Source organism: Montipora capricornis, chromosome 3, assembly GCF_036669925.1.
Source record: "Montipora capricornis isolate CH-2021 chromosome 3, ASM3666992v2, whole genome shotgun sequence".
NCBI classification, from domain to species: Eukaryota; Metazoa; Cnidaria; class Anthozoa; order Scleractinia; family Acroporidae; genus Montipora; species Montipora capricornis.
This window is the reverse complement of record NC_090885.1, coordinates 4,488,753-4,506,252: the sequence shown is the minus strand read 5'-3', so window position 1 is coordinate 4,506,252 and position 17,500 is coordinate 4,488,753. Positions and strand designations below refer to the sequence as shown.

General features: G+C 38.8%; 1 protein-coding gene across 2 annotated transcripts in view; it reads left to right on the top strand.

Annotated features, from left to right (window-relative positions):
• Window positions 1-17,500, top strand: part of LOC138041964 (glutamyl aminopeptidase-like) — a 98,077-nt gene that overhangs the window by 77,524 nt on the left and 3,053 nt on the right. For both annotated transcript variants that reach the window (XM_068887669.1, XM_068887670.1), the window contains exons 6-19: window positions 2,740-2,894; window positions 3,496-3,609; window positions 4,116-4,250; window positions 5,180-5,245; window positions 6,481-6,546; window positions 7,171-7,352; window positions 11,300-11,382; window positions 11,650-11,774; window positions 11,894-11,949; window positions 12,246-12,396; window positions 14,319-14,392; window positions 14,887-14,991; window positions 16,505-16,672; window positions 17,438-17,500. The exon at window positions 17,438-17,500 is cut by the window's right edge and continues 81 nt beyond it. In XM_068887669.1, the coding sequence (XP_068743770.1) occupies window positions 2,740-2,894; window positions 3,496-3,609; window positions 4,116-4,250; window positions 5,180-5,245; window positions 6,481-6,546; window positions 7,171-7,352; window positions 11,300-11,382; window positions 11,650-11,774; window positions 11,894-11,949; window positions 12,246-12,396; window positions 14,319-14,392; window positions 14,887-14,991; window positions 16,505-16,672; window positions 17,438-17,500 (1,543 nt within the window). The remainder of the gene's footprint in view (window positions 1-2,739; window positions 2,895-3,495; window positions 3,610-4,115; window positions 4,251-5,179; window positions 5,246-6,480; window positions 6,547-7,170; window positions 7,353-11,299; window positions 11,383-11,649; window positions 11,775-11,893; window positions 11,950-12,245; window positions 12,397-14,318; window positions 14,393-14,886; window positions 14,992-16,504; window positions 16,673-17,437) is intronic.

Below are 17,500 nucleotides of genomic sequence, written 5' to 3'. Positions count from 1 at the left end.
TTATTGCAGTGTTTGCAGATGGCCATCAACCTTTGTAACGGACTTACAGTGCGGCGTTTTATTTCTCGTAATAAGTTATATTATTATTATTCATTCAAAAAATTTCCCCGTTTCTGATTAGTTAAAACCACACGCACAATTCACCATAACCAGCTGCTGTTCACCAAATTTGGAAAGAAACTTCGTCATATTAAATCAATGACGTCAAAAGTGCAGCCGGCTGCAGATTATTGAACCGATGACGTCAAAAGTGCAGCCTGCTGCAAATTATTGAACCGTTGACTGAAAAAGCTGTGGACGAGATTGTGTTATTTTTGTTGAGCAGAAAAATGGCTGCGAGTAGGTTTAGAAGTTTGAGCGAAGAAAATATTTTGAATGAATAATAAAGCAATTATTGAATTCGGCTTTCGTAGGATATGAAGAATTCTGCAGATCTCGGAGGATGTTATCCACCTCGGCCTTTGGCCTTGGTGGATAACACACTCCTCGACCTGCAGAATTCTTCATATCCTACTCAGCCTCATTCAATAATTGCTAGTTATTTAATGGAGCACTCTAATTGGCTGGTTTTTGGTTGGGATTTTACAGTATGATGTACCATTACCGTGGAAACGGTCCATTTCCGTATTTTTTCTCTTGTGGGGAATTTTTTAGTTGACCCATTGGTTTTCCCAGTGACTCACAAACAAAAACCTTCTCTCTAAACCCCTAACACGTGTAACAGAAACGCACAGGTCATATAATTTGAAAGGTGATTTCGAGGTTGTTCTCTAAAATTCTCTGCATGCGAATAATAAAGCGTAGTCAAAAATCCTAAACACTATTTCGAGCTATCAAAATAAGAAAATCAAGAAAACAGCTAATCAATGACATAAACAAAACAAACAAAGTCCAATAAATTTCACAAGTCGAGGGCACCGCAACCGCCGTTACATTGTCACGCTGGGTTTTCCAAACTTTCTCTCCGGGAAATTCAAGCTTTAAAACCGAAACACAAAGAGTTTTTTAAACCGCGGGGAATTTAATTTTTTCATCACAACAATACAATTGCTTTTACGAACCACACGATGTTTTTGAAGTTCATTTTTTTAATGGAGACAGTACATGTTTCGGATGATAATCATCCATCGTCAGTTGTACAGTGAGAAATATAATGAAAATGTGCAATAAATAGTGTACCAAAGTGAGTTATTAACGAGAATAATTAAGGATGAAGGCGCGAACCAAAAAAAGAGTAAAACAGTAAAATTATGGCACGCGAAATGTAACAGTTTACCATTCAAAGTTCGCAGATTATAAAGCGAAGATTACGAACGTCCACGAAGCGCATTTTCCTATCCAGGCGAAAATGAGAAGAGTGAAGAGGCCAGCGAAGGCCAGGAAAAAATTGAAATTTTTTGAAGGAGCAGAAAAGTGCCAACACCACCAAGAAAACATCAACAACTAACATGAACACTCTCTAGCGGAGATAGCGTCGGGGTGGGCGCGGTGGTACGATCTCTGCCTTCCAACCCTCAGGTCCTGGGTTCCATTCCCGGTTCTGCCGAGACTGGAATATTTGGCGACCTTCTTTCCCGCTAAAGTTCACTCAGCTTTCCATCCTTCCGAGGTCGGTAAAATGAGTACCAGCATGCATGGACTGCTTAGAAGCGGCTGCAATTTGCGCCTGTATATGCTTCCAGTCCGCTGAGGCTAAATTGATCATTGTAAAGCGCCTTTGAGACGTAATAAGGGCGCTATATAAATGCACCACTTTTTCACTTTACTCTACCGTTACATGAAACTGAACAATTAGCATGAACGAAAATGTGGAAAGCTTATCTGTGGCCGACCTAGATCACCTCCTATATACGTTTCTTGTGAATATTCGCAGACAAAACGGAAAAAATAAACTTCATAAACCTTTTAAAACTCGTATTATAAATCGTTCGACTCATTTCAGCGATGCTCAGCAGAAATGCCCTCTCATCTTTAACACCGCGCCGGAGCTTAATCAGAATGAAACGACCGGAAGTGTCCGATCGCTCAAAGAAACGATACCGTATGACCGCACTGGGGAATATTGGCTTTCGGTCGTTTGTGTAGGGACCTCGCTGTGCTCGGTCCGTGCTGCCACGACTTAAGATGAAAAGCTATCTTTGGTCATGGTATTAAGGTGAGTCTTAGGTCTTCCCAGGTGTGTTCGTGTTGCCAGCGTAAAATAAGGAAAACATGGTGTGATGTTTAGTGGTGATTTATTTAAGCAGTCTAACCTTCTTGTTCTTGTTACTAGCGTAAAATAGGGAAACATCGTGTTATGTTTAATGGTAATTTAATTAAGCAGTCTAATGTAGTCCATCAATCCATGTAGGCTCTTTCTGTTTTGTATTATTTTATGTAACGAGGGGGTCCAGGTCCTATAAGCCCCATGGTTTCTTCTGGGCTCCCTTGCCATGTGATAATTTCCTTTTATGCTGCACTGCGTAATGTTTTGTGGCTGAATAAACTGAACTGAACTGACCTCAACTGACCTCGGGCCACTATTCCCCTGTACGGCTCTCGCAAAAGTGTGTATTTTACAAGGAATGTCAGGTTTTAAATGTCACTAAACTTTACTTGTAATCTGTATAAGTCTCATTTATGCACACATGTAATATATGGTAGCGCTTATAATCACCCAGTGGTCGATTTGAATCCCATCCGAATTGTCTATAAGCTTTACAATGTGTGTTTGTGATTTTTTTATGTGTGTGAGTAAAGATATGATAGCCATTCCTGACTTTGCGGCTGGTGCAATGGAGAACTGGGGGCTGATAACGTATCGAGAGACGGCACTGTTGATCAAATCAGGTGAATCAGCAGAGTCCAACAAGAAACGCGTAGCTGCCGTTGTATCTCATGAACTTGCTCATCAAGTGAGTGCTAACACAGTCCTGAGTTTTGTAGTTGAGTTTGGTATTTTTCCCTTTTTATACCAGTAAAGCATGCGTCTTAAAGTTCATAAAAACAGCAAAAAACAAAAAACTTTTTGGAAATGAAAGTCAATTTTTCGGCCGCCTTTTTATACCAGGCATACATTTACGTAAACACTATTAATGTTCGCCTCAATTCGTCCTAGGCGAAAATACGGTGAAGTGAAAATTGATTCTAATTTCAGACCATGCTCTTCGAAATGTTAATATCTTCTTTGGTGTCATGAAGAACTCTTTCGAAATTGTCAAGAGTAGTTAAAGGGCTCTAATGAAGTGGCGCCGGACTTGTGTTTTGTTTTTGTTTTTCACGTAATACAAGGTCCATCGGCTTTGAAAAACCCTGGATGAGGCTATCAATTAAGGACGGAATTACATACATATAGTCGATAGACCTCCATTATTATACTAATATTGCATGAGACAGATTTTCAGACAGTAAACATTTCATTTCATTGTTCAAGCGGGCATCAATAATTATTTAGCGTGCAGAAAGCTTGTCGGAACGTCTTTCACTGGCTTATCTTTATCCTATCGCCTTTTTCAGTGGTTTGGCAATTTGGTAACAATGGAATGGTGGGATGACCTGTGGCTTAACGAAGGGTTTGCCAGCTTTGTTGAATACTATGGAGTCAATGCTACACAACCAGGCTGGAAAATGGTAATTGCAGTAACGTAAAAACGAAATACTTTTGCGAGGGACAAGCTCAGTAACAGTATGTTGGATCAAAATTTTAGGTGGTCGGGGAAGTGGTCGCTCCGGCAGCTTTGATTTCCCAATGAAATTAAATTATAATTATAATATCGAGAAGGTACGATACTAGGACGTGTTCCATTTGACAGAACTGACCGGACAGACCGGGCATTTGGAAGGACTAACTCTACAACTCCTTCAAATTAACGCACTTATCATGCAAGTGTTCCTTCAAATTGTTGAATTTTCTTTGTAAACTGACGGCTCTGACAAAACGAAAGCGCCTTAGCTTTCCCAAAATGCTTACAGAGCTAGCAATGCATTCAATGGTAATCCGGCTAACTTTTGCTTGTTTTGTTTCCCCCATCATGTCTAAAGCCGCTATTTCCACATTATTGTTCTTATTTTCTTGTTAGAAGTGAAAAAATTCAATATCTTAATTTCACTGACGACTTATTTTTCCTTATTACCAGCTTGACTCATTTGTGGTGGCCGATATGGTATCTGCCTTTACACTAGATGGCTTGGCCAACTCACATCCCATTAAAGTTCCTGTGGAGCATCCTGATCAAATAAATGAAATATTTGACTCTATTTCATATAATAAGGTTTGGATCATGTTGACCAGTTTAGTTTAGTGGAGTCCTAAATATTGTCTTGCTATTGAGTCAATATTTATTTTATGCAGAATAAAAGTACAGTACTCTTCGAAGAATAAACTGATCGACTGAGTGAGGCCTTGAGCTATTGATCGATGATTCTCCGTGCTGTCATATTTTCCCTTTCCCTAATGATGCTGTTGATCGGCAAAAGGTAGGAATAAGGTTGTCAACAACAGCTCAACGCCTCACTCGAACAGTTTTTTCGTCTATCTATAAAAGGCAACATGCTGCTAACGGACAACATTAAACGTCTACATTACTCTTAGATTAGAGAGAGAGTAACAGAATAATCTAACATGGTCTAAGGAAGTTGACAAATTTTCGTAAGTATGTGGTTGACCGACCAGTTTGTTTGGGAAGTACTCAAGGAATACGTGGTCGAAGACTCTGGAAAACTCGTTTTGAGGAATACTTGACCGACCACTGCCTTTGGGGGGGGGCCTTTTAGTGGCAATCAAATGATTATAAAACATAAACACAACGGACTTGAGAATCCCAACCGCCACGAGGCAACTCGATCGGCTATTTCCAAAAGTCTAGTTTTATCAACGGAGTTGATAATGTAAATTGGCCACCGTACAGAGATTCTAAAAGCCTGTACGGTGGCCAATTTACATTATCAACTCCGTTGATAAAACCAAATTTTTGTATACTACTTCCCCACCGACGCAGCACCACAGTTTCTTTAGAAACTACCCCTTCATTCATTTATGTACAAAAGTCTCAGTTTTAAATTTGGTTGAGCTCAGTCATTGATTTTCAAGGTGCATGGGTTATGTTCTATTCATATCGGTAATTCAATATTCAACTTTGATGCAGTTCTGCTTAAAAGCTATCCACACTTTTTAGGTCAACAATCCATTTTCTCTTTTCAGGGAGCTTCGATAATTCGAATGCTTCAGTTCTATCTTGGACGACATGTATTCTTGAAAGGATTAAATGTAAGAATAACGATAAAGTATCAATTATTATTATAGAACGAAATAAGAATGCCCATGGAAAGTAGCCCATGCAGGGGAAGAATATTGTCCTTATCAATTGAAAAGCCTAGAGTGGTAAGATGACATTGTAAGAAGTGTCATGGTTGGCTAAATCATTTCTCGCCCCTTGTCTTGAATCTCCTTTACTATATATTCCATAAAGATAGAAGTCCTTAACCGGCATGGTCCCTCATAACTACATCATCAGGGGTTTCAATAAAATTTGAAGTAGGCAGCTGGTTTGAGTCTAGTAGCCGACTGTATCAACAAGGGACCGTTAGGCCCCTTCGTCTAGGGGGTCTGGGGGCATGCTCCCCCAGACGATTGTGAAATCTGGAAGCTCTGAAATGTGATTTCCAGCACTGAAGATGAAGGAAGATTTCTAATCAACAGAGACACTGAGTGTGCAATTAAGCGCATTCTTTTGATAATTTCCAGCGAAGAAAGATCTGGAAAACCATTTCAAAACTGAAAATTAATGATTTTTAACGTTATGATCTTTCGACAACTTCATGTCATCATTACTACCAATTTCAAGCTGCCGGGAACGGCAAACCTTTTTTGCGCGTTTTTTCAAGCGCGAATTTCAACATTTCTCAACATGAGAAATCAGTTCTGTCGAACGATAAGAATATGTCATTTTAATCTGAACAAACGAAAAGGCTTAACCGATGAAACTAACGAAAAATTTACTGTTTTTGGAAAACAAGTCTTGATGCAGCGATTACTCAAGAACGACCTGTTTTACATTAAACGTCTTGATATGTTTGGGGACGTAAAGTCCTAAACGTAATTGAATTACGTAAAAAATGTGACGGTTGGTCTAGGCAAAAATGAGGAAAAGAGTTATAGCCGTGCACTGTAGCTCAAAGATGGCAATATCAAATCTGATAATTATTTTGAAATTGAGGTTAAAAAAGGTAAATTCAAGTCGATCAAAAATGAATTTTACTTCAGGTTTGAAGGAATCCTTCAATTAATTCAATGTAGGGTAAAAAGTAGCCGACTTCTCTGAGCGATGCAGCCGACGCTTTTCGTTGGCCGTTGGTGCTTATTGAAACCCCTGGATGAATAATTCATCTGACGCAGTTAATGTGAGAGAGTGCATTTCGCGACAAATAATTACGTGGTTTACTTGATAAATGCACCCATAAATGCCCAAAAACTTAAACAAGTTTTTTCACGCTTTCTTTCAGCGCTACCTTAACAAATACAGGTATGGAAATGCTAGAACAGATGACTTGTGGAACGCCCTTCAAGAGGTAACCGTAAGGAACCGTTATTTAATTTTAGTCGGTAAGGATAATTTGTTCGGAAACTAATACAATCTCATCATTTTCCCTCTTATCAAACACGAACAAGTTGTGTAAAAAAGGTAAAATACTACACTTTCTTGGACACCCTTCTTAAATAGCAAGCAGTTACCCCAACCGCAGCTAAGGTTGTACGGTAGTTTGAAGCCTGTCTCTGACAGCTTCTTGTTCTTCTCTTCGCACTGTGTCGATCGATCGGTCCTTGATCGTCGACGACAAAGCTATTTAAGGGGGCCTTCCTTTTGTCAGAACTGGCCGGCCAGACCCGTCAGTTGGCAAAAAAAATACAATAATTTGAAGGAACACCTGCATGATAATCCCTTGCATTCTTCTGGAGGAGTGTATATCGTCCTGGCAGTGTGTTAATTTGAAGGCGTTGTGGAATTAGCCCTTCCAAATGTCTGGTCTGGCCGGTCAATTCTGTCAAATGGACAGCGTCCTAAGTTATCTTAGCTTTTAACGGTGTCGTACCTTTTTTGCTGGTAATATCAATCCCAAGGTCGTCAAGGATAAACAGCGAAAAATGGAGAAAATTTAAATGTTTGACTTGTGGTTTCCTTTTTGCAATTAAAGGAAACCCGTGTCAGAGGTAGTTACAAAAAAGTCAAGGAAATGATGGACACGTGGACTCTACAAATGGGTTACCCTGTGTTGAACATCACTAACATTGGGGGAGAAAAATACAGAGTGTCACAGGAGAGGTTTCTTTATGACCGCTATGCAAATGTCACTTCCAAATACAAGTCTGATTTCGGGTAAGATACAGAGGAACGAAGGGGCTAGTTTCTACAAAAACTGTGGCACTACGTCGGTGGGTAGGGAAATTGTGTTATCGAACGAGTCGATAAAGCCGGTAAATTAATCACCGTGATAAAGATTTTCGAGCGGTAGGGATAACGATGCAGGAGGATGCGTTGCACATATTCTTCAAGATTCCATCGTCACCGAAAGGGAAATAAGGAGTACGTGACTGGTTGTACGCAAGTGTAAATTCACGCGAACGTTGCTCTACTATTCTCTCTTTCAAATTATATCATTGAATATGAAGTGCGTACCATAGGCGAACGAAGGAATGATCTTTCTTTTCATTCAAAGATTTCTTTGTTTTTCCTCACCAATATTTACATGGGAAACTTATGAGCATTTAGAGGGTTTTTTGTTATTTAGAAACATCGAACAAAATGCGTTTGGCAATTTTAATTTACTGCTTCAATGATTAGAAACGTTTCTTAGATTTTAGATCACTGAATGAAAAGGGGGAAATTCGCATAGAACACCTTGGTTAAAGATACCAGTCCTTGAGCTTCAGCCATTGATGAGTGTGTGGCAGATTGAAGACCCCGAAAACGAAGAACCCCCAGCAAAAATAACTTATCAAACAGTAAATGGCAAAAACGCACAATTTCTATTGTTTTTAATGGCTTTTGAGTCCTTAATTCTTTGGTAATTACTCACTGGTCACTAGAAGCAACAGGATAATAACAGGAATGGTGCCTTTGCTATTTACTTTTTGTGAAGTTATTTTGTCGTTGGTTTCCGGGCCTTCGATCTTCGTTTTTCCACAGACAGAGTTGTTGTCTTTTGTTTCATCGGTTTTGTTTCTCTGTTTATGTGTGTTTAATCGTTCTGAATATGCTTAATGCGACGCAATCAACTGTCCAAAAGGGCAATAGTTGAGAAACGTGTGAAAGATTTTCGTCCAGGATTGCAGGCACCCTGCGAGTAGAGCATCCTTTTGTCTTTTTCTTTACTGATGAAGAGAAAAGGAGGTTCTGCCTAAATCGCGTCAACTCTTTGAAGCCGCCGCAGCCTGAACGTCTGGACTAGTCAATCTTGATTTCTCTCATCCAACTGGTTTTTGCAGTGCGTGCATCCGTTGAGTGATAAAAACGATGGTTTTAATTGAGCCATCTGTACCATAGAAAATCAAGATGGCGGCGAGATCTACTCGAAGCCAAGCACCAGTTATTCTCAACGAGATACTTCTTAGTATAATTGGTATGTTCCACGGATTACATGATTTGTCAATACAGCAGTCAACTGCCTTAATGTCTTTTGTTTCGGGCTCAGATACGTTCCTCTCTCTTCCTACCGGTCACGGCAATTCCTTTATTTATCAACTGGCGATTCTGTTAATGAAAGAGTTATCCAAGCGGTCAGATGACCCTTCGTTTCACGTTTCTTCGCACCCGCGATGATATTGGTGGCAAGCGCACTCCTTTTAGGCATATTAGGCCTGGGTTCGAAACTGTATATTTGCAACATGCCGCGCATGCTCAATAAAGATATTGCCCGACTCCTGCAGAGTCTTTCTCGAGAACGCCAAAATCGAGCAAGGAAAAGAAAGGCTCAGCTAGCGTGGTGGATTTCTGGTAGCCCGAGCATTAAACTACAAAACAGGCAGTTTGAACTTCGCCATTTTGTGATCTCTGGTTTGGAACTCGTTGTTGACTTTTTTCCAGTGTTAGTTTCCCTTTCACTTTTCCACTTTTCCTTTTCCTTTTGACCTCAAGAGCAGCAAGAATTATCTTTAATTTAAGCAAAGATATGCCATCGTGTAAAGTACTAGAATGTGACCACTGGATCACTATTGATTTTCGCTGTAAGAAAGAGATCGCAAATCTTTTTTAGAAAGGAAACAACGGTTAGCTACCTGAGTTACTTAGCAAGAGTATTATTTTGTACATAGGGGAGCAGAAACTGTAATTTAACTGTTCCAATATTTTTCGCTGACATATAGAGGGGCAATATTGTGGAATCTGATAAGCGATAACCACGATTCCAATTTAGACCCAAAGCATTTATGAAGCATTTAGGCTGTAAAAAATATTTTAAGGATTTTAATATTAATGCAGTCATGGTCAGGTCTAAGAGGAGCGATTATGTATATTTTTAAGGATCGTTTGACCTTATGATATAAGTTTAATTTTTGGTACCTTATATCATTTTATGTAATAACCAAATCAATACGCGCGCTCTGATTGGTCAATCAGCTATGTTTTATATAGAGGATATTACATGGCCGCGCGGGGATACGAATTTTATCTTCGAGTGCTGCAAGTATCTCTCACGAGTGAGCGAAGCGAACGAGTGAGAGATACTTTCAGCACGAGAAGATAAAATTCGTATCCCCAAGCGGCCATGTAATGTTCTGTTTATTATATATATATTGATGAAATGTCTAGATTTAAAACAACTTGTTTTATTCATTTTCGAAATGATGAAAAATTGTTCACCAACCACTAAAACACGCATCTTGTGTAACATGAAACAAGATATGAAAGTTATGTATAACAAATCATGATAATGTAAAATTTGCAATAAAAATGTTAATGTAGTAGAGAAGAATTATATTTAAGCACAAAAGTATCGTACAATGAAGAGGAAGCTCGCCTTTTATTGGCTAATCGTGTTCGTTACCATGACGACAGCGATATCCTCACATGTGAAAGATAAAAATGATACGTTCACTGCGCGCGGTGAAGATATGATTTTTTAGTAAAAGGAGAAATCCTGGTATTTCATCAATATCTATATAATAATGTGCCAATAAACTCATGGAAAAATTGCGCGTCTTCTGAATTATTATATAAAAGCAATAGACCACAAGTTTCTATGGTTTAAAGGCTGATAAACCACGCGGGATGTTGGTAGAACACGAGAAGAATACGTAAATCACGAGCCGCAGGCGAGTGATTTATTATGTTGCTTAAATAGTGCTTATCATGTTGCTTAAATAGTGCCATGGTAGATGTCCTAGGTAAATAGTCCCCTGAGAAGACACGTGATTACTAGTAAAATACTAAACCCAGAGAGACTGAACAAAATAAAAGGGAACCGAGGAACATTGGCTTCGAGACCGACATGTTGATCGTTTTGAAGTTCCCTTTCAACTTCTTTTTCACAGCAAGTTTAAGCGTGCACGCTGAGCTTCTGATAGCTTTTCACGACAAAAGTTCATTTTCAGTAATAGAAAGACAAATGCGGTCAGAAAACTATTAAGCTTAGAGGTTTGAAAGCCTGGAGGGTGCGAACCTTTTTTTCATGAGATATAACTTAATCAAGTTTTAGATTTACAATTAAAATTTGACAATCAAATCAATCAACTGCTCAATCTAAGGTAGGTTTAAAACAGACCAATAAGTACCAATAAATCTATAGAATTAATCAAGTAATAAAATTATCTTAAATGTTACCATAAATGGACCAATGATTGGGTAAAATACACTGTAAAGTTTAAAAAAATCTTCACTAAACTTATCATAATAAAAAGCTATCAAATTTTTACGGAGAGATTGACAAGGTATTTGATTCTCTTATACTAAGAGGTAAATCGTTCCACAGACCACAGATCCGAACAAAAAACGAATTCTTAAAGTCCTGCTGAAAGGGACATCAAGCGTTAAATGATCAACATTTCTAAGCGGTTTAGTACAAGAGCGAAAGGATACTTAATCGAAAATGGTTAATTTATATATAAGGAATTTCAAAGCCGTGAAGTACTGCGAAGTAATCTTAAACCATATTGGTTAGTGTTAGCATGTCTTAGGAATACGCTCTGGCGGGTTGGATACGAATGGACATAAGACGTACTCTGAAAAGGGTCATTAATAGTAACAAGAAGTTGTCAAAGCCACCGAAGAACTACACATGTTAAGGCTATTATTTTTGTCATTTAGAAAAAGTCTACTATTTTTCACAGCTATAAGTGGGTGGTGCCTTTTACATACTTCACAAGTTCCAACCCAGTGTCAACAATATCAAAGCTTCTGAATAAGACTGCAGGTAAGAATGTTTATGAAAATTTAAAAAGGCGAATCAAGTTTTAAATAAATGAACACTTATATTTGAATATACTGAAGAGCAAACTAATACAAATTAGCTCAGCTCTGAGACTGGGTGAGTTCATCTATTTTATTGCATTGCTATACCTATTCTCTGAAACTGTAAAATGGGGGAAAATTGTAAATAGAGTTATCACTATTTCTTAAGATGATTTCGTGTAGAGTTGACCTTAACCTTCTTTTTTATCCTTGTCTGTCACATTTGCAGTGGAAATCGACTGGAACGGCAGTGGGTGGCTGAAGGGAAATGCCGGTCAAACAGGCTTTTACAGAGTTAACTATGAACAAACACAATGGGATCAGTTGGCAAACCAGATGAATCTTAATCACAAGGTTTTACCATTTAGTACAAATATGACTTTGTTGCCCTTCCGTGATACAGATACTGAAGCTACATCTACATATAACTCATTTATTTGTAACTTATCATGTAACTCAAATTTGCCTCTTAGGTTTTCAAGGCTACTGATCGAGCAGGACTGATAGATGATGCTTTTAATCTTGCTAGGTAACAGATACCACAATTGATGTAAGACATACAGCTGTATATCTATTAGTTTAAGAAGCTCAGTATTTTAATTTCTGTTAATCCAAAGTTCAGTGCTGTGTTAAACGTGGCAATTAGGAAAGCAAAAACTCAGCAGTTAGATAATGAAGAGGGCAGCGCATGAGAGCCAAACAATTACTACTCAATATACTGTCACAAAATATTTTCCTTATATTAATGGAAACTCTTTTAGATATCAAAGTTCTTGGACTTTCTTAAGTTAAAAGTAAATGATCGATTTGTTTTATTCGTTATAGAGGCGGATACATAAAGTACTCTGTGCCACTTAACATCACCAAATACCTGAAAAAAGAAGACGAATACGTGCCTTGGGAAGCGGTCGATACCAGTCTAAATACTATAGATCATATCCTGCCGAGGTCCAGTCCTACTCACAAGTATTTAGAGGTCTGTTTAACAAGCCATGATTTGTTATGGAAATTCTCTTGACAATCATACTTATAGTGTAGGAAAATTGTCGTACACTGTAATGAGTATTATTTCAAGTTAAAATGTAAAATTATGTCCTCGTGAGTCGCACGCATCACGTCGTGGTAAATTGTAAGCACTCTACCGCAGAGCACGCGAGTTTGGTGTCTCCCAAAGCTTTGTCTTGGTACCCTCTTTCTATCTTTCATTAGTTTATTTCACTGACATGGACCGTACAGTACATTCAAGTCAAGAAATGGGACTGAACAGCTCTTACGTGCGCTATTAAGAAAGATACTATTAACATCCGATGGCATGATAAAATTCCTAACAGAGAGGTTCTTAAGAAAGCAGGCGTCCCATCACTATTTTCCTTGCTCAGATCCAAGAGGGTTAGATGGCTTGGGCATGTATGAAGAATGGAAAAATCCAGAATCCCCATGAAAGTCCTGTATAGAGAACTGAAAGATGGAACAAGAAGCAGGGGTCGCCCAAAACTCAGCTACAAGGACCAGTGCAAAACTACCTTGCAAGACTTGAACTATCCATCGATAGTGAGAATGAGAAGTGCTTGCCGAGAATCGCAGTTACTGAACTGGAGATCGGGTGTGTCTGCATGAGCCACAGCATATGAAGATGCTGGCACTGAACATACTGAGGATGCTAAACAAAGACGCCAATCGTCTCCATTGGTCGACACTTCTTCATCACAGTTCATATACATGCACGTTCTGTAAGAAGCGACGCGGAGAACGCATAGGACTGATAAGTCACTAAAATCGCCGCTCAAAGAGGATCTCACAATGAGACGCTATAGTCTGTGCTGTAGGACCGTCCGTCAGTTACGACGAAAGAGCCATATATATTATTTCACTAATCATATCCTGTTGAACCAGACCATTAAATCATAGACAGACACTGATATACATCAAAGCGACATGTTTTAGTTGGAATGAAAGAAAAGCAAATGGCTGGTGGAATTTAATGCCACCAATAAGTTGGTCATAATCGGAACCTCGTTTCTTGAAATTGCAGGCTAAATAGCATACTTTGATACCCTGGGTGCCTAAAGTCCCTATGACTCATATTTTTCCCCGTTTTTTAACTTTCCGTTTAAATATCTGCAGTGTCTGGAGTGTCGTACTTCAAAAAAATTTCTCGTATAATTTATCCACGCGTTTAATAGACATGTCGGACGATAGTTACCCTTTGGGTGCCGTGAATGTTATGACGATTCAGAATGGAATTACATTCTTGTCTTCTTTGACGTCATTAGTTACCAGGACCCAGCTGGATCGGCCAAAACTCAAAGGCTTGCTAAAACGCGGAGATACACTATGAGGGAAAGAACCATATCATCGATGACAACGAATAAATCTGATGTATAAAATATGTATATGTATATGTGAAGTGCGGGCTATAAAGGAAGGGCAGAAGCAATCCTCGCACTTAACTGGACAACTTAAACAATTGCCTCTTGCAAACAACCTGAAAAAAGTGTCTATAAGGGACAATTGCTTAAATTGTCCAATTAAGTGCGACGATCACTTCTACCCTTCGTCTATAACCCGTACTTCAAATATACATTTATTTCATTCATCGAGTCCCTCACGGGAAGACATGAGGCCAACAAATTGACCTGCTCCCAACTGAGTAGCAGATCGTTGCACCGGCATCGCAGAGGTCATGGGCTCGAATCTCCTTGCAGTCAAATTAATTTTCCGGTGTCAATAAGAGACAAATGTGATATAGTTTGCACTTTATCAGTAAAGCAATATTCCGCAGCTCACAATCGTTTCTTGGTTCTCATTTTAGGTTACCCCTATATTTACAGCGAACAATTTTATTTGTAACTTTTCAGACAGCTTCATATATATTGTATTGTTATCTTTTTTTCATAGAAATATATCTATCACCAGTCTTTGCCACTGTATCAAAAACTCGGGTTTAACGACACCGGTGACCACCTGGAAATGCAAGTATTCTTTTCCTGTCTAGCTGTTGAAAGACGTTTCAGTCAATATCTTTTTGATAACTATTTGCTGATCTTAGGTGATGTTGACGATGGTATCCTAGTGGACTTAGTGTTAAGAGTCTACTTTATTTGCAGTACTATACTACAGCTGGATTCGATTTCAAGTTCGGTTAGTTTGTTCTGGTCTGAATGGGATTTGTTCTATTGGCCTGCATTTTTCCTGTCCCTAGACGAGAAGAAATTAATTAAGAGGGAGTTTGGTGCACCGAGTTAAAATCCCGCTCTGACCTCTTACTGGATATGTCTTCCTCCAAACAACCAACTGGTTGCCTCCAATCATTGACGGGTTCAGTTTTAACCATGTCATATTTTCAGAGCAGCGCCTGGGCGCTACATATTGGCCTTCCATTCTAAGAAATACGATTACCGATAGTCCCTTGTTTGCATTTTCTAATTAACCCCCTTGTGTATACACGTGTATCAATTTCCTACAGATACAAGCGAAGCATAGTGCTGAATGCCATGTGCGGTGTTGGAGAAGCTTCTTGCCTCAGCAATGCTTCGTACTATTTTAAGAGATGGATGGAATATAACAAGCCGTAAGTAACTTAATGAGGATAAACTGAATTATTAAATTTTCATCCTCGGTTAATGCATTTATTGCATCCATTTAGAAATCACTGGTGATCCTTGCAATCTGATTGGCTCTCAGCAGTGCGATTTATTCCCAAATCGCATCATTTTTTGCTCTAAAACGCACTATTTCCATTTCAAAACAAAACAACCAATCAGATTTCAAGGCTTAGTTAAGGTAACCAATCAAATTTCAGGAAAATGAAAGACAAAGAAAACCATTGTGTGCCGAATTTCTCAACTTTGGTTCCCAACTGGATCAATAAAATATTGGTACTGACTAAAATCCTGTAATTTAGCGATTAAATGATAATTGTGTGATTTCTAAATGGATGCAATGCGCGCCCGTTCGATTTTGAAATCACACGTATGGTTTCAGACCAAATTGCACTCCACTCAGTTCAATTACCATTATTTTTCGTGCTCTCGTTCCCTCAGTCTCGGTTATCAGCTCATTTACCTTAGTTTGACCTTATATGGCAATTGATTGCGCTAAGCATTGCTAAGCTAAAAATGTTTTCGCCGGAAAGGGTGAATAACCTGAATAAAGCAAAAATAACCTTTTTTGTGAAAAGCTTGGATCAATTCCGACTTTTAGAAGTACGCGAAAAGGCAAGAAATGGTTTTGTGATGAGCCTGCGTCTGTCTGACAGCAAGGTATTACACAACATCGCATGTTCATCAAGTATTTTCGATTTCGCTTGGATTTTCTCGCTTTTTTCGCTCGTCTTTCGTTCTTCCAAACTTTTGGAAGAAAACGCGCGCCCATGGAATAATTAATTATCTTCTGTCAAATTCAAAATGCAAGAGTAATGACTTCCAGAAACAATCGGCAAATGTAAGCGGCAAAACTCAGTGATTCCCAATTTTCCTTTATTCCCGAAGGAAAACTCCAGAACGGATAAGATTTACAATTTCTTTGGCCCTTCTCTTCTTCTAACTTCAAATAGTTGTTAAGACTGAACGAAATGATATATGAAATTAATCATATACTGAACTGCGGATATGAAATCAAGTAAAGCTATGATCTTTGCAGTTATGGACGAAACTTTAGCAATTGCGTAGAGAAGCCTGAAAAATTCAGGACCTCAACGGGGTTTGAACCCGTGATCTCGCGATACCGGTGCGACGCTCTAACCAACTGAGCTAATGAAGCCGCTGGCGTTGGGAGCTGGTCATTTGTTGGTTCTAATTTTGAGGAATGAATCAATGAACGAAATTATCTATGAAATGAATCATGTACTGAACTGCGAACTGCTAAAATTGCGTCCGAAACTGCGAGGATCATAGCTTTACTTGATTTTATATCCGCAGTTTAGTTAAGTAAATGATTCATTTTCATTTTCTCAGTAATAGTTTTATGGTCTTTATGAGAGTCGGTTGTCGTCTCCGTAGTTCATAATCAAGGTTCCATGTTATACGTATCTACAATTATATCAATATGGCACACTTGTTTTCCTGTCTTGACTCATGTTGCAGCGTTCCTGCTAACCTCCGTTTATTAGTCTACTTTTATGGCATAAGAAATGGCGGAGTGAAAGAGTGGGATTTTGCCTTCAAACAATTCCAGAAAACTACAGTTGCTAGTGAAAGGAGGAATATTCTATATGGTTTGTCTGGTTCCAGCGAACCTTGGATTTTGATCAGGTATGGGCTAGAGTCGTTTGGGATCTTCTGGGTGGGAAAAGTGGCTACCCCGAGGAACCCCTGCCCCGAGCATTTCCCAGAAATAGACTTTGATTTCCACTGAAAGCTACCTTTGTGGCTTCCTGGGGATGCATTTTGTAAAGGTGAAACAACCAGAGATTGATGAAATTTATTAAACAAAATTTTACAGTTGTGCGTGTTGCATATGAAAGTGGTTGCTGGTTACTTACAATCTTATATCCAACCTGTGCTCATGAAATATGTATTAGTATTATTATAGTGTCATCAATGACTACAATTGTAGGTCTCTTGAAATTATAAAAGAGTTTAAGGTTGTTTACTTTGCTCCTGACATTAGAATCATCAAAATGAATGCTGAAGAAAAGGTTAAAGCGTTTCCTGAAAGATGCAGTGCACGCTTACCTTTGGGGAAAATGGTACTCGTGTGTGCAGAAATTCTAGACATGAATTTAGACTATTGCGTGGGATGGTTTTCCGGCTCACATACGTTCCTTTGGTTACTCTCAACCCGTTAAGATAGCTGTGATAACAGCATTACGACAAATTGTATGGCTGCCGGTGGGAAGGACAAATTAACAGTACAATACCTTTTCTGCGGATATCAGCAGCTGGTTTCTTTGATTCTTGGGTGTCCACGTTAGACACAGGGGATCTTCCGTATGTCGGCAGAATCATTTAAAATGTGTAATTGTCAGATTGACCTACACTGAGGTCTTACCAAACTTTGGCTTTCTAAATTTATAGGTACCTGGAATATTCGCTTGATTCCACTAAGATTAAGTTGCAAGATACTTCCAGGGTGATTTA